Source organism: Gavialis gangeticus, unplaced genomic scaffold, assembly GCF_001723915.1.
Source record: "Gavialis gangeticus isolate Ggan-Ray unplaced genomic scaffold, GavGan_comp1, whole genome shotgun sequence".
NCBI lineage: Eukaryota > Metazoa > Chordata > Crocodylia > Gavialidae > Gavialis > Gavialis gangeticus.
The window spans coordinates 101,252,584-101,269,306 of record NW_017729033.1 but is presented as its reverse complement, the minus strand read 5'-3'; the positions used below and the strand labels follow the sequence as shown (position 1 = coordinate 101,269,306).

The 16,723-nt window shown below is 43.9% G+C and overlaps 1 protein-coding gene across 8 annotated transcripts in view; it reads left to right on the top strand.

The window, feature by feature from the left end:
- Positions 1–16,723, top strand: part of PTPN13 (protein tyrosine phosphatase, non-receptor type 13) — a 278,246-nt gene that overhangs the window by 142,175 nt on the left and 119,348 nt on the right. For all 8 annotated transcript variants that reach the window (XM_019525962.1, XM_019525959.1, XM_019525958.1 and 5 more), the window contains exon 7: positions 9,744–10,307. In XM_019525962.1, the coding sequence (XP_019381507.1) occupies positions 9,744–10,307 (564 nt within the window). The remainder of the gene's footprint in view (positions 1–9,743; positions 10,308–16,723) is intronic.

Below are 16,723 nucleotides of genomic sequence, written 5' to 3'. Positions count from 1 at the left end.
CCCTTTCCAATCTTCAGGAGAAGATCCTTCACAGGGAAATAAAGGAAAAGAAAGAAGGGAAATTCTGGTGCAAGGAGAGAGGGAGAAGTCATCACTATATGGGACCTCAGAAAGAAAGGAGATCTTGGCAAACTTTTGATGTTCTAAGACTTCAGAAAAGAGGGGAATGAGGGGAGCCTGTTGGATACTAACATAAGAAGTGCACGTAACTAGAGAAGAAATCTGTAACTTTAGGGGGAAAGAACAACTGTATGATTCAGATTTATACAACACTACTGAAAGGGAAAAATGGATTATAATGGCAAACTGCTGCTTGGCAAAGTGTTAGAATATCCTGCTAGCTAAGCAAAATGCAGTTTTGGAATTGTAAGCTTCCTTCTAAGCAGCTGTTCTAGTTCAAAACAAAACATGACTTAGCTGAAAGGGTTACATTCTTGCCACTTTTTACTCACACCACTTCAAAGGATAACTTTTCCCAGCCTGTGTTCTTTACAGGGAATGCAATGTTTCAGAAGCACTTAAATCTGGTATGGAGATTTCTTTAATAAACAGCAGGGGTGGGGGGGGCGGCATTTTCAGGAGGCCCTCCTACCTACTGCTAAAAGATTGCAAATCCAACCCCTCCATGAGCTACCCGCCTCTTGTTTGAGTGGCCAGCTACATTGTTTTCTGTTTGCATCTAAGCATACTGATTGTTTGTGTGGGAGATCATTTAAACATTAGTATAATCACTTTTTCTTCACAGAGCTTCTAGTTCAGCATTGCCAGCTTTTATATAGTTGTACACGCTGATCTAATTGCATGCACGAGTATTAAAATGTAGTTGATGCTAGACAGAAACAAAAGAGGGAAAAATGTTTTAAAAGGCTTCACTTGGGAAAAATAAATAAGCCACATACAAACATTCTGGGCATTTATTGACTTGCTCCAGGAGGCGAAGGGAGAGCGCTTTCATTTCTGCATTCTAGCAGACTCAGTTAATTGAATCTGCTCCAACGTGCTGGATTTACAGCACATCGGAGTATCCTTGCTGCCTATCTATAGGAGCCCTGTGTTTCTACGGAGAGAATTGCCACTTTTCTGATAGAAACTACAAGTGTGCAGACATTCCAGCTTTTTCTCCCAGAGCAAAAATGGCTGCACTGGGAGAAAAATAACCCAACTTCTTGGAGCAGCTTTTGCCTGGTTGGAGTTTCTGTCTGATTGCTGCTGCTCCATTTACCCCAGGAATGGGGGGACTGGACCAGTCCATGCTTGCCCCAAACCAGGATCACCCCGATCTCGGGAAAGCACAAAGGAACAGGTGAAGGGGGCTTTTGCAGGTTGTACACTTGTACTGCTCCCTTTCCTAGAATCATTTCTAGCAGTGGAAAAGACATGAATGCTTGTATGCAGCTATAATCTGCACTTTCTAGAATTCTTGCGGTTAAATTGCATTGATAGTATACAGTTATACCATGCCTGACAAGCAGTTTACCTGTACTGCCACTTTTGTGAATTGCTTGCAGCAGACTAATAGACTCTATGGATGCATCCATACATGCAGACACATGCACTTGCAGCAGCTCAAATAGAAGTAGTGCAAATTTGAGGTGGGGCTTTTTGCCTCAGTGCACGTGCCTGGACATGCACTTTGGTGTGGTGCAAGTTGGGGAAAAATAACCCTGCCTGGCTCGTCCCAGATCTGCTGCCAGCGGGAGCTAGAGCCTGGGTGCTGGCCCCAGCAGTGTAAAAAGCTGCCCTGGCCTGGCCCCATCAGTACAAAAAGCTGCCCTGGCAAGCAACTCAAGGCTACTCACTCTCAGGTGCTTCTGGGGCCCAGCCAATTGGTACCTGAGGACATGACCCCTTTTGCCAGCTGGACTGCTGAAGCACCCCTGAGACTTCCCTGCACCCTTTACCCACCTCAGCAGTCTTGAAATAGGGGCTGCTGCCTGGCTATGACCTGCTGTGCACCTGCCAGACCCGGATGGGGACTGCATAGCCAGTAGAGGCATCTACCCTTCTGGGCCAGTGGGCTGTGTGTGCAAAGTTGGCCTTTATGCAGCTCTATTGCCATGTGTACCCCTGCCCAGCCATCTGGTCAGATATTGCCTGGAAGATGTTCCCAGTGTGGTGGCCTGCTTTGAACTGCTAAAGCATGTCCTCCTGGCCCCATTTGGCTAGAATGTCAGCCACTTCCAGCTGGGTCCAAGGTGCCAGCTCTGAGCAGGCTCCTCTGCCTGTGTCCTGCCACTAGTTTCCCCAGCAGGAATTCTGGTGCTCCCTAGTTGAAAACTGAAAAATCCTTGATTAAAAAAAAAAAATCCTAAAGTCCATGTTCCTCCACTATTAAAACAAAAGACCGCTAGAGAGAGGGGGAGAGAGAGAGAGAGAGATCAGTTGGGCAGTGTTTTATTGATACATCTACAGTGTTAAAGCAGTTTGGAAGCCTACCAGTGTCTCTGGTAGGCTTCATAGTAAAATGAATTCTAAATACCTATAAGTTTTGCTGTTTGCCTTTGGTTTTCTTACCATAGAGCAGTTAGAGCTCCTCCCAGCCCCTTCACTAACCAGGGTGTGGGGACAACTGCCCCTTCAGCCACAGCTCCTACCAGCAAGTCTCATCCTGTGTGGCGTCTGGGCATGCAGAGTGTGTGCTGGGGGGATGTGAGGTTTCCAGAACAGGGTTGGGGGGATGTGGGGAGCTGTGGGTAAGTGTGGGGGAGCTGTTCAGGATGGGTGGATCCTCTGCCCCCTGCAGGGCGCAGCCCCCCTGCACAGCTCACAGTTTGCCCCACCAAAGGGCTACAGCCCCCCCCACAGGGGCCACAGGCCTAACAGGGGCTACAGCCCCTCCAACAGGGGCCACATGTCCCCCGCAGAGGATATCACCCGCACTTGCTCCCCCGGCCCCTGGACTGCTGCCCTGCCCAGCCCCATCCCCTGCCAGCTCCTGTAGCCCCCTGATGGCTGCCCCCCCCCCCGATCTCCTGATGGCTGCTCCACCTGGCCCCAACCCCCACAGCTGCTACTGCTGGTGAGTGCAGGGCTTCCCCCACAAATTGTCCTGATTCTGGGGCTGCGCAGGGCACTGATAGGTGGGGCTTGGGGGGCCATGTGGGGGATGGGCCCAGTGATCAGGGAGCTTGAGGGGCAAGCAGGGGATGGGGCCAGGCGAGGCAGTGATTGAGGGGCACAGGGGGCAGGAGGGGGATGGGGCTGGGCTGGGCAGCTATCAGGGAGGCTCGGGGAATGGATGGAGGATGGGGCTGGCGGTGGTCTTCCCATGGTCCCCTTCCCCCTCCTCCAGCACCACCCCCATTTATGGCATGGAGCCCAGGTCCAGCTCCCTGTGGCTGACATGCTGCCTGCCCTGCACGGGCATGTAGCGTGCTTTAGCACCAGGACAAGAGCCAGCCATAGAGATGCTCTGGCTGACTACCAGAGCATTTCTGGAGGACCCAAGCCTCTGGTTGCCTCTGGGCATGGTCCTGGACTGTGCCCTGTGGCAAAGTAGGGGGTCCCTGACTAGCCATGGGGCTAGTTTACCCACCTGCCTCTGGGCACGCTACCCACCTGTCTCTTCTGCCACACCTTGTTTATTAATCACGTTGGTAGTTAAGGCGGGAAGCTGCCTATTTTACACCCCAGTGTTGCGGTGGCAGGGGGCTATCTGCAGGTCCATTGCACCCCTACACCGCAGCCCAAGCCTCGCAGATGGCATCTCAGGCGGTTGGCTTAACTGTCCCTTTAACCCTTTAGCTGTGGCCCCCAATCATGGGACCTTTGGCTTCCGTAAGCCCTGGCCCCATCTCAGGCCAGTTGGGACCCTGAACTTCTTTGCTCATCATGGACGCCCCTCGCGATGGGCCCCGGCCCTTTTGACCCTTCTAGTCCTGGCCCCAGCATGGACCAATCAAGTGCCTCAGGGGTGGGTTTTCACCTCCTGGCTGCAGTTAAGGGTCAGGGTCCCCCATTCCTGATTCAGGTGCTCCTGGAAGCATGCCTGGCTCTGTGGGTTCACTCCTCCAGCAGGCTCAGGTGCCTCCAGAGCTTACCTGGTCTACCCGGAGGTGAGGGCTGGAGTTAAGGCGCCCCTACTCGCCTTTCACCAGGGTGATAACTGTCCTGGCATTTCCTGGGGTCTCCTGCACCACTGAGAGTCCCACCAGGCCACCCACTCCCAGCAGGGTGCAGTTTTAGGTCATGCCCAGGACCAGGAGCCTCCAAACCATCCCCTACAGCTCCTGCCCTTACCGCCAGGATGTTCCAAGCAGCCAGGCGGTGTTACTGCCTGCCCTGCCAGCAGCAAACTGCCCTGTTTATATAGGCAGCCATAGATCTAAAATGGCTGCCACAGTTAAGCACCTGCTGGCTGCTTGGCTTGGCCCTTAAAGTGGCAGGCACCAACAGTGCCCTGCCACATGCCCTGCCCCACTTTTTCTGCCTGGGGTATTTTTTGACCCCTGGATATCCAGGGGTCTAATTTTGCCCCCGTCTAATTTTGCCCCCGCGTTGCAAATTTGCAGTACAGGGAACTTTTTTTTTCATTTGGACATGCCCTACTTGTATAGGGCAATGTTCTGCTGTGCTCTTGTTCAAAGAGAAACCAGTGAGGTCACCACATATAGTGATTTAGGTCAACTATCTCATTCTTCCTGCATAACATACCCTGTCCTAACACAAGGTCTGACATCAGCATGACCACTGCAGATCTTATTAGAGTGTATTGTGGTCTAGTAATGGCCTTTCGTTTGTAGTTTTATAGTTTGGATACATAAGTTTCTAGGCTAGAAGTACGCTTTATTAATTTCAGAAAATGGCAAGTTTGAAGAAAATTTCACTGCCTGCATATCTGTCTGCATGCTGGTATCTTTCATTCTTAATTTTATATCTTGTATTAATTATGGGGGAAATATTGGGTCAGTAACTGTCAGCACGTTTTCCAGTCCACTTGTCTGAAGGAGAGTATAAATGTTGTTTAACCACACAAATAAGGATTTATTTGGAAGAGGCTTCTAAAATGCATTCCTTTAGGTATCTGATTGGAGTACAGGCTCTGATTTTCATCCAGTAATTTAAAGTGTTTAATTGCACTGAAGTGCTCACATTAAGCAGCCCTGTTTCAGACTGTGCGAGTCCCCTGTCATAGAGTTTGGTTAAGATAAAGCCTCCTTTCAAAGTAATTAGAAATAGTTTCTATTTTGGACTGAACCAGATGATCAGCACCTCATGGTTCTACTCCGTACATAAAATGGTCTCTACCTTAGATTCCTAGGCTTTTATAGGGTTACCAGTACTGCCCTTCTACCAGTCTTGTTTTTAAAGGTAAGATTGCACCCAAGGCATGTTTTGCTTTAATACATATGTTTTTCATCATGTTTGTTCCAGCTCAGATTTTTAATAAAATAAATTCTGGGATATTTAAATATGGACACCCCATCTAATTTATATGCCTGTAAAAATCATGCTAGCTTCTTCTTTTTGTTCCCAAAAAAACACTACCTCGGATTTAGCAGAGTTGATTTCCAACTTGTATGAGATATAATATTGTTGAAAAGCATCTAGTAAACTTTGGAGGCCTATCTGGGAATGTGACATTAATAGTGCATTCATCATCTACATAAAGCAAGAAATCATTCAATATTGTGGATGCATGGAATTGATTCCCTGTTAGTGCATGTTTTAGATCATGCAGGAATAGATAATATGTTAGTGAAGCGGTAATTTGCAAGAAGGACAGAGCTGTTTATCTTAGGCACTTATACAGTCTCCATTTTCGTTCGTATCTCCATTATAATATCCCAAACATTGCTGTGAGGTAGGAAAATACTGGTCTCCCTGGAGACCTGAACCACTGTGACTAAGTAACTTGCCTAAGGTCTTGAAGGTCTGTAGCAAATAAGAAAAAACATTCTAGATTTCCTGTGTACAGTCATAACTACAAGTCCAACCAGTTTTCAAAAGTAATAGAATTAGGCTAACAAGCTTGTGGTAAGCATATGAACCTTGAGCATGCAATTGTGTACTAGCATAGCAGTTTCTATCCAAACTCATTTTCCTCTTTGTTGGATATTTAATCCTCACACAAGGGTTTTCCTCCCCCCCAAAATACTTTAAACGTGTGTCTAACGTTTTTAGTTGTTGCAAGTGCTCCCACCATCTGTGCATGTTGGAACGTCTGCACGTTTCTAAAATACAGTGCTTACAATACTATATAAGTAAGGTACTTACTTAGATCAGTTTTGTGATTTTCACAGAAACTGTGAAAATGATGGTCTCCGTGATTTCCCAGGAAATCAACCAAAAACAAAAAACCTAATAAAAATGAAATGATGACTCCACAGAAGGAGCCAGTGATCCTTGCTGCTGATGCAGCTTCCCAGGAGAGGAAGGCATCAGTTGGCAGGGTGGCACAAAGGGCACCCAGTAGTCAAGATGGCAGCTGTTCCCTTGTTCCTCCCCCCCACTCTGCAGGGTCTCTCTGCCAATCATCACCAAGGGGTGGTGCCTCTCCCCAATAAGTGTTGAGGGGTGGGGCTGCATGAAGTGCAGCCAGCAGTCAAGATGGCAGCCAGCCCCTCATTCCTCCTTCCCTCAGGGCCTCCCTTTCAATCAGCACCAAGGGATACGGGTGCTGCAAATTTATTGTGAAATCAGCTCTTCAAGTCAAGAAAATTGCTTTCTCTCCTTGTGAGTTAGTTAAGCCCCTACATATGATGTGGGTGTAGGGGACTTTAGCAACAGTAGGTTTGTGATGGCTTCATGGCCAATGGCCATTTGAAGGAATCCTTGAAATCCTTGCCTCTTGCATCATTTTGGGACCATCACAGCTACAGCACCAACCTTATAGTACCATACTGTTTTGAGTACAGTAGTTGAACACACAGCAGCTTTTCATAGATTTCATAGATTTTTAGGGTTGGGAGGTACCTCAGTAGATCATCAAGTCTGACCCCCTACCCTGGGCAGCAAAGAACGCTGGGATCAGATGACCCCAGCCAGGTGCTTGTCCAGTCTCCTCTTAAGGACCTCCAAGGTAGGGGAGAGCACCACCTCCCTTGGAAGCCCATTCCAGATTCTGGAATGCTTTTGTGAAACATTTTGTCCTTATCCTTTTGGAAGCTCATAAATTAAAATGTTATGACTTTTCAAGGCTAAGAATTGCCTTTTTTAATCATGTTGAATATTAAACCGAGACTGTAATAAACAAGAGTAAAGCATCGAAGCTTCAGGCTACAAACCAATGAGTTTCCTAAGTTGTTTGTGGACACCCTGAAGTGTTTTCCTGAAGCACTCAATAAACTACAATAAAAAGTAATAGACTGGCAGCAAACTACAGGAACCTAATGACTGAAATACAAGTATTGTTCTAGAGTGGAGCTGATCAGCTCTCAAAGAACTACAGTAGTTAGGATTCCAGAGCTGTCTTTCACAATACAAGGGTCAGTGAAGCAAATTAGTTTAAACTCACAGAATGTCTTCTTTTGTCAAGAGGACTTAAAATCTGACTCAGGCAGAAGAAATACAGGCTAATATCTCATTTGGGATATTGTTAGAAGTTCACTCCAGGAATAATAATGTACACTGCTACATCTCCAGCAGATTTGGCAGACATTTATTTGGCAGTGTGCCAGTGACGGTTTTCAATCAGTTTTTTCCCAGAAGGGAAACTACAATAGGTTGAAAATCAGCATACGTAATGTTTGTATACCTTAAATTAAAACAGCTAGATATCATCCCTATAATTTAACAAAATACTGCTTGAGTTGGAGCATAGATATGATTAAGCTACTTTATGCCTGGATTGCACAATAGGTTTGGTGGGGGGGGTTTCAATCCATATTCACAAAAATTTCAATATAGCTTTCAAATGTTTCTATAAAAAGGTCTGTTGAGTAGAAGAGACATAGCAACTGAGTCTTCTCTAAGCCTGCCTTTCCCTTGGGATAATAGTCAGCTATTACATTTTGTTTTTCAACAAATGGTGTTTGATTGATTCAGGCTTTAAATATACGTTTGGATCATAGAAGCTACTTGCTGGACAGTATGGTTACGTACTGTCATAAGTACTTTTCCAGGTAGCGTTTATAAAATTGGGTGAATACTTATCAGAACGTTACATGACAAAAACATCTGCTAGCAGAGAGCCCTTTTTTCAAGGTTGCCTACATTCTAATAGTCATCTGAACACACTTGTAGAAGTAGTATCTTATTCTACCTATTAGTGAGCCTTTCTTAAGGGAAAAAAGAAATAATTTCAAAATAACTTACTTGCCTGATATATTGAGAAGGCTGTTACAAGTCACCATCTTCTGCTACTGTTTGAAAGCACAGGACAGGTTCCTCCAAATGCCTAAATATATAGAATTTGAACATATCTAATTCACCACGTAATAAAGTTTGGAGCAAAAAAACTGTTACAATAATTATTCTGCCCTTGAAAACTTCATGTGAATGCTTATTTTAAGTTTATAAAGCTGTATCTCAAGAGATTGTAACACCATAAAATAACAATAATTAATAAGATCCAAGATTTTTAAAATCCAAGTTACATAGTCATATCTCTCTCCAGATGATACCTAAGGCAGTGGTTCCCAACCTTTTTTGTACCAGGACCCATCTGTAAACATCGATGGCCAGTACTGACTCAGTGCCCCTCACTCCCAACCCACTGCCTCCTACCCCCAGTCCCCAGCCCTGCAGGGGCCAAGCAGCCCTTGGCAGTCTGGAACTCTACCAGCCTGCATAGGAAAAGACATGGTTTCCCATGTTTTTCTTCTTTAAAGGAGGATCCATTTTTTAAAGTTTGTTGATCCATTTTTAAAGTTTGTTCATGACCCTTTCATATATTCTTGCCACCCATTTTGGGTTGCAACCCGTGGGTTGAGAAACACTGCCTTAAGGCATCCCCTACATCAAAACAGCAAACCTAGACAGGTCATAAGGCAATAAAAATTGTAGGTGGTATCTTTGAAGCTCAGCCTCTTGAAGGCTCAGATAAAGCATAGTGACTTCTTAACCTGGCAGGGGAAAAACAATGTATCTGTGTCTAAGAAAGCAGTTTTACTGAACTGCTTCACAGGAGAACTGCTCTTCTGGTGTGGTTCAGTACTCGCCGAGGTGCAGTGGCTTCAAGTCCAGTTTATGGAAATGGGACTCCCGTGCTTGCTCCAAGGGCCTTATCGCTAAGGGCAAGCAAAACTCTGGGGCATCCAAACCCTAAGCCTCTGGGCTTGGGCCTGCAAGTAGGATGCCCACCAAAGGTTTCGGAAACATCTGAAGCCCCAGGTGTGGGTGGAGGATGTTTGCCAGTAGCAGGGCCACTTATGGTTCTGGACTCTTGGATTTAAAATTAGTTTTGGCTAATTTGGCCTCAGATACTTTTTTAAAAAATACATAATTTGTATCTTTGAAGCATAGACGAAATATGTAAAATGTGGCTATAATATTGTTTAAATTATGTCAGTCTAAAAAAGACCATTTGGTAATCAGACAATATTAAAATAAATATTTTTGGAAATATATTTTTAAATATTAATATTACTTCTGAGCTTACTAGGCCTAAAATGCATTCTAGACCACTTCAGAAACATTGGTTTGGACTTATTCATTCACACAGGAGAAATCTTACAAAGTAGCTTTTACAGTATTTTCAGGTAAACCAATGTTGCTTTTGAGATTATTGGATAGCTTAGTAAAATCCATAACTTTGTTTAATTAGTTGAAAATATATCTACAATGCATTTTTCTCATTCCAGGAAAAAGTTTAATGGAAAGTGCACCAAAAGGACATAAGACTCAGTTCTCTCAAAACTCCGCGCTTAACAAAGGTCTTAGTAAGTCTATGGGATTTCTGTCCATGAGAGAGGCACAAGGAGAGGGAGAATTTTTTCTGGATATTTCCTCAGATTACAACTCTGGACATGAAGACACTTGCTGTCCCTATCGATGTAGAACTGATGACTTGGAAAGAAAAAATAAGCTTGGGGTAAATGCTTCCTGCAAGCGGAAGGTTTGGGCTTCCTCCACAGACTTGCTATGCACAACTGATAAAGCAACTGAAAGAGACCATTCTGGAGAGTCTCGCAGGCACGACCATCATTATGACACAGTTACAGTACGGACTTTAACTACCACCAGGAACAAAGAAGCAAGATATTCTGATGGGAGCATAGCACTAGATGTCTTTGGTCCTCAGAAACTGGATCAGCTGCGCCAGGTGTCAGAGACATCAACGTCTGCAGCATTACTAAGTGCTTTTGACAGAATCAGAGAGAGACAGAGGAAATTGCAAGTTCTGAGGGAAGCCATGGATGTAGAAGGTTAGTGTGATTTGCGTACTGTGTTGATGAGTGGAACACTTACCACAAGTGGCTTTCTCTATTTGATCACGACTATCTGTCTGGCAGCTCCTGCAAGAGGCGAGATCTCACTTAATCCTCATTTTTTAAGTAAACTGAAAAACATAAGGAGGGTTGCTTCCTTATTGAAGAGCTATTGCTATACTGGTTCAGAATACTGGCCTGTTGAGTCAGGTATTCATGTTTTACATTAGTCCACAGCAGAGACTTAGAGTGCTTACAGACATGGGGGAAAAGAAAAAAACAGTCCTTTACTTTCAGCTCAGCGTGCCTCCACACCAAATGGATCGCTTGTCCAGAAGAGGTATTGCATCAGTTTGACCTGGCTCACCCAGCATCTGTATAACTCACATGCTTCAGTGGGGCTTTTTGGCACTTTTATCTAGTGGCTGAAGCACACAAACTACACAGACATTGGGGAGCCGGGTCAAACTAATGCCGTTCCTGTTCCGGGAAAGCACTGTTTTTTTTATTTTGTTTTTTTTCCCCATGTCTGTCAGCACCCAAAATATGTAGATCTACTCCACTTCCTCCCCCTACCGCTGGAGATGCAGTCTACGCAGGGTTGAAGCGCAGTGGGGTGTTAGAGGAAAGCTTGAAATGCCACAGCTGTTTCTGTACCACCCTGAAGGACTTGAGTTTCTCTTGCTATCAGTATTTCATCTTTTATAATGCTACTCTTAATGTGGAAGAATGAAAGTTGTGGGGAAGAGGGGGAAACACTGGCATGGAGAGAAACACTGTATCTGGAATTAACATCAGACCTTTAATGATTCATCTCCTAGGTTTCCAGATGGAGGCTTTTTCCATTAAAAAATATTTAGTTGAAGGGGGCTGCATCAATAAAGGGACCGCAAGGCTTCATTTTTTTGTTCCCTCTGAAATAGAACTCCTGTGCTCCTAAAATGGAAAAAAATGGAGTAAATAAAAAAAAAAAAAAACATTACATGACATGGAGTTATACTGTTTTTCAGAGGCTTTTTGTGTTTTTCAGAGGCTTTTTGTGTTTGAAGAAAGTTTTTTTTTTTTTGCCTTTTAAACTGCTTACTTTTGAAATATCATTGTCTTTGGCAATTTTGTTTGAAAACATTTAAAGTTAATCTATATTAGTGTTGCTAATCTATTAATTAGTTTAACCTCCAGTCTCTGAAGACATGCAGTTCATGAAACTAAAGAGCAAGCCACTCCCTGCACTAACAAGGAAAATAAAATAGTTTCACTGTTCAAGAGCTCTTCTCTGTGCATGTTAGTATTGCACAATTGCAAAACCCAAGACTTGGCCAATCCCTCTAATGAGCAACAGTTTGTCATTCCCACTCAGACAGTTTGTGGATACTCAAGAAATCTTAGCATGTCCATGCCCTGAAAAAAAATGTTGAGATGATTCAAATGCAGGAAAATACCAGATTCACACAAGGAAGGGTGAAAGTACAGTTCGTGATAATAGATATGCTAGCTTCTAGGCCTGTGCGAATAGGGAAGCATTCAATTCTCCACTGCAGGTGGGGGGTGGGGCGCGATGCGGGTGTGGCTCACTCTGGGCAGCAGCAGGGCATAGTTCCTGCTCCCAGCGCTCATGCGCCCACATCCCAGCCCCCCCCCCCATTCCCCTCCTAGAGTAGCGCATCCCCACCACCCCAGCTTGGCATTTTGTCCCAGTCCCAGCCCCAATCCCTGCCTCCCCCATGCCCTTTCCCTCCCTTCAACCTCAAAAGACTTACCAGCTAGAGGCAGCTGTGTCAGCTGCCTGTTTAGTCTATGGCCAAATATCCAAAGCGGCTAAATCTTTCCTGAAGTTTTTCTGAATTGATTCTGATGCTTTGAATTGATTTGGAGCTTTTAATTGGTCTCCCGATTCTATTTGGATTTGGAGATTCAGTCACCGAATTGGGCCGAATCTCTTTCAAATTGAATCAGTTACTGAAGCTGCGCACAGCCCTACTGGCTACCTGTTTGGTGCTAAGTGACTTATTTACTTAGAGAAGATGCAGACAATGATTGATGATTGATGTTCCATCATTAAGAGTTCACAGTATTGTTTAGTAGAAAAGGTTATAAGATAATTTCCCCGTACGGGCCTGACTTGCAACATACTCATCTTACTCTGCCCTTTAAAAAAAAATTAAATAAACATCTGTATACAAGAGCTCTATTGTGCTTTCCCTGCTCAGGCAAGGATTTTGGTTTTCTCAGTAAAGAATTTTAGATTAGAATTTTTTTTCAATGTAATCTTCAAAAAAGGGCTCTTTTATTTTTTTTTAATGCTGTTTTCTATATTTGTCTACTAACTATTCAAAAAAGGCTTTACCTAAAATCTTGTTCTGAAAATGAATTCCCAGTGAGACTTATTTGTAACGTTTTCAGTGAGGAACATTTTTAGCAGGCTGGAATTCAAAGGTTTTTGATTTTGGAGGTACTTACTGTATGTTTATACTGGATGGGAAGCAGCATTTGTATAAAATATGAACTTTTCTTATAAAATATGTCTTTTCTTTTTTCCATTCCTATGCTCCACATTCTTTACTTTCTGATCTTTAGGATGGCCATGTTTCCCTAGTTTCCTCAAAAGGGGATACTGCCACACCTCCATTCCTCCCCGCTTTATTTCAGCATGTCTACGATGTCTCTGAGCTCCAGTCTCAGCTGAATATGCTAGAGAATTTGGGGGGAAGGGGTAAAGAGGAGGACGACTGTTGAAATAGTCCTGTTTTAAACATGACCCAGGCATCCCCATGAAAATGGTTTAAAAAAATGGTTAATTTGAGCAAACCAATGGGACACTTGGGACAGGTGTTTAAAACAGCGCTGTCCCAGTAGAAATGGGATCTATGGTCACCCTACTTATCTTGCCTTTAATAAATTGAATTAAGGGTCTAAACTCTTTCCCTTTATGAACCTAGGCATTTTTGGCCCTCTCCACATGCTGTGGACACATAAGCATGCATGCATAGACTGAGCATTCCCTGGAGACTACACACTGGTCAGGCATATGTACCTTTGTATAACTCAGGTAAAAGGGTGGATGGAGGGAGGAAGGGGGGGCGAGGAGGGCTTTCCTATATCTCTGCCCTAGTAGCTTAGTGATTTGGACACTTATCCAGGAAGTTGGAGACTCAGGTTCCAGGTTTTTGTCACCCAGAGCAGGTTTGAACATTTATTTTTCTGATTTCCTAGCACTGTGTTCTAACCATCATGTTACAGGTCAGGCTTTAGCCAGTTGTATCTCCAGTGCTCCTTTTGAAGCTGAGTCACTACCCCTTGTATTTAACAGTAATTGGATAAAGCAGGTGGAGACCATTGTAATGGGGAATTTTCAGCCCTTTTGGGAGCAAGGCTGCAATCTGGAACCTGGGGTCCTCACTCATCCAGCCCAGCAGCCATCTCATTGAGATATGCACCCTCTAGCTTGTTCTGTCCCTCCTGGCCCACAATCTCCCTCTGTCTCATCCATGTAGGAGTCCAGCTTCAAAAGGAATGGTAGAGAGGGAAATGGATAATTCCTAACCTGTAGCATGGTGATTAAAGCATTCTGCTGGCAATTCAGACCCACCTACATAGCTAAAAAACTAATGTTTGGACACACAAAGGAAAACAGAATTCTATCAATTTGAGGGATTTTTTTTGCAGGGACAAATATGAATTTGTCTTTATCTTGCTCGTTTTGTTATGCAGAAGAAAGCTGTAATACGCAAAGAGTATCTATATCTAGCACATACAAATTTGAATGCCTATTTACTAGGTATGTCCTACCATGTATGGTGGTAGCCTTTTGGAATGCACATGAGAGAGATCTTCAAATCTCAACCTCAGCTCATCATTTCAAGGGACCTCATGGAAGGTGCATGGGTGAAGCTGCCAGTTCATTGGGTAATGGAGATTGTGTAACTCATCCTCAAAGAGCGAGTAGAAATAGTTGGGTAGCAACAGAGACAATCATCACAGTTGCAGATTGTCACCCTCTTGCAGAATGTGCAGTTTAGGGGAAAATTGTCCAGAAACAAAGAAGAATGAAGTGATAGGACTTAATGAAAAGAATTTCAATGTCTAGCCTCTTTCACAGATCATGCCTTCATATTTGGCTTAGTCTGACCTTGAAGGAAGGGGCTGTTAAGTAGAGATGGCTTGTTACTCTCTTTATAGAGCAGATCAAGCATTCTGCAAAAAGAGCAAGTGTTTAATCACAGGCCTGATTGACAAACCTAGGAAGAGTTGGAGGTACAGTGCTAGCAGAATCCTAATTGGGAACAAGAGTCTTTTTGCAGGACCTTCCAGGTTTTTTGCAGTATTTGACATTTTGTTGCATCAAGGCCCTATTTCTCCTCAGTTCATCTATATCCTCGTCTGTAAATCTGTTTCTAACTTTTTCTTTCAAATACCGGAAGGACAAGCCCCCTGAGCTTATGAAAGTCAGCTTTCCTAAAGACAAGGGCTACTGCACTGCTGGCTGACTTGCCAGCTTTGTGATGGATAGTGAAAGTGATCAACTCGTGGTCACTGTCACTCAGCTTCCCTTCAGTTCTTAGGTTACTGATTAAATTGCCCCCTTTGGCCAGTACCAGGTCCAGCAGCGCCTTGCCTCTTGTTGGCCCATAAACTTCTTAGGACAGGTAGAACTCATCCATGCACGTAAGGAAGCTTTGTGACCGATCAGATTTGGCCGAGTGCTCATTCCATGAGATTCTCCCATGACAACTATGCACTGAGAGCATGCAGCCTCGGCCAGTTCCCTGGCAAATACATGGTCAGCACTTGTTCTTGTTGAATGACTGTAAAAATATCCCCACACATAAGAGCTGGTGTCCCAAGTGTTCACTCAGAACACATTTTACAACCAAATTAGAAAGCTCAGGAAAATAGGGTTTATAGTAGAAAGATTGACACAACCTTAATTATAGCAGCTTTATAATACAGCAGTCTACAAAAAAAACCCCATACAAACTACAAACCATATAAGCTGTGTTATGTTATAATCTACAGTTGAGTTTTAAAATGTTTCAGGTTTAATTTCATAAGCTTCTTAAAGACAACTTGCACTCTTGTGTTCAGCTGTGTTCTTCTGAGGATGAGAACATTTATCTTCTCCATATGCATAAAAATGTGGACAGTTGTTCATTGCCCAGTGCTTAGGTGGGAGATGGAGAAAGAAGGAATATCATAGGTGGTTACAAGCATACATGATTTGCTTCTGAATATGAAAAACAAACTCTCAAAATGTTTCTAGACACTTCCAAGAAAAACTTGGATGCTTATTGTGCTGAGATCATTTGACCTCAGCTGACTTCCTGCCCTTTGGGCAGGGGGCTGAACCCAATGATCTTGCGAGGTCCCTTCCAGCCCTAATGTCTATGAAATCTGTGACATTTTTTCCCCCTTCCCTTCCCTTCCCTCCAAAGAAATTAAAGACATGCCTACTATATCCATACTTATTGTTTTTTTAGGCTTATACTTTGCTTTTCCAAGTGTTGAGTTTCTTCTGGGTTTTACAGCTATAAAACCTTATAACATGGAGCAGCTATAAAACCATGTAACATGAAAGATCATCTTTCCATAGTAAATAGATCTGTGTTGTTTTTCTTGAAACTTGGCAGTTGTTGCTTGGCACCAACAGGGAAATGTCCTCATTTAGAGACTGGAAATATTCTGCCCTGTACATTTAGTGAGTGGCTTGCTGTTCAAAGACCATAGTTAACAACAGACAAGGCTCTTTGGTTAACAGCATACATTCACTTCCCAGCCAACAGCTTTCACCACCACCTTACCACAAAGCTGATTGTATCTTCTGAGAAACAAAGCTGTAAACAGACTTTTGGTTTTTAGATCCCAGGCCTGCCCCTGAATGAGCCTGACAGTACAGCATGTGTCAGTTTGATGCTGTTCCAGCATTAGTCTTCTTCCTTCAGTCCCCATGCTTTCATGTATTGCGTTGGTAGGCTTTTTGTCATGTTTAATTACTTCTTCTCCAGTGTAAGTGTGCTAAAACTGAAGTGCTTTATTGCTGAAGTATATGTTTGCCTTTTTCTCTTAGAAGAGTAACTTTACATGATCTGTAACGAAATGCAGAGAGGGGCCAAGGAATAGCAGTCGCTTATGCTCTGAGGAAGGTTAGTGGCACAAAAACAGAAGGGTGAACAGGCACTGCCATTATAGCTGACTAGATAAAAAGGCAGAGGGGGAGGAAAGAGAGAAAGAACTGCAACTAAAGAGTAGAAGTTGATCTTTCTGAAATTTGCATGTGGAATCTAGGTGTGAGGAAGTGGGGACAGCTGTGGGGAGGGGAGGGTTCCCCATAGCTGTTTTTTTGTGAGAGATTTGTTTAGTCGGGAAGCATTTGGGTACCAAAAAATACCAAGTCATCTTCTGTTCTCTTGTGATCACCT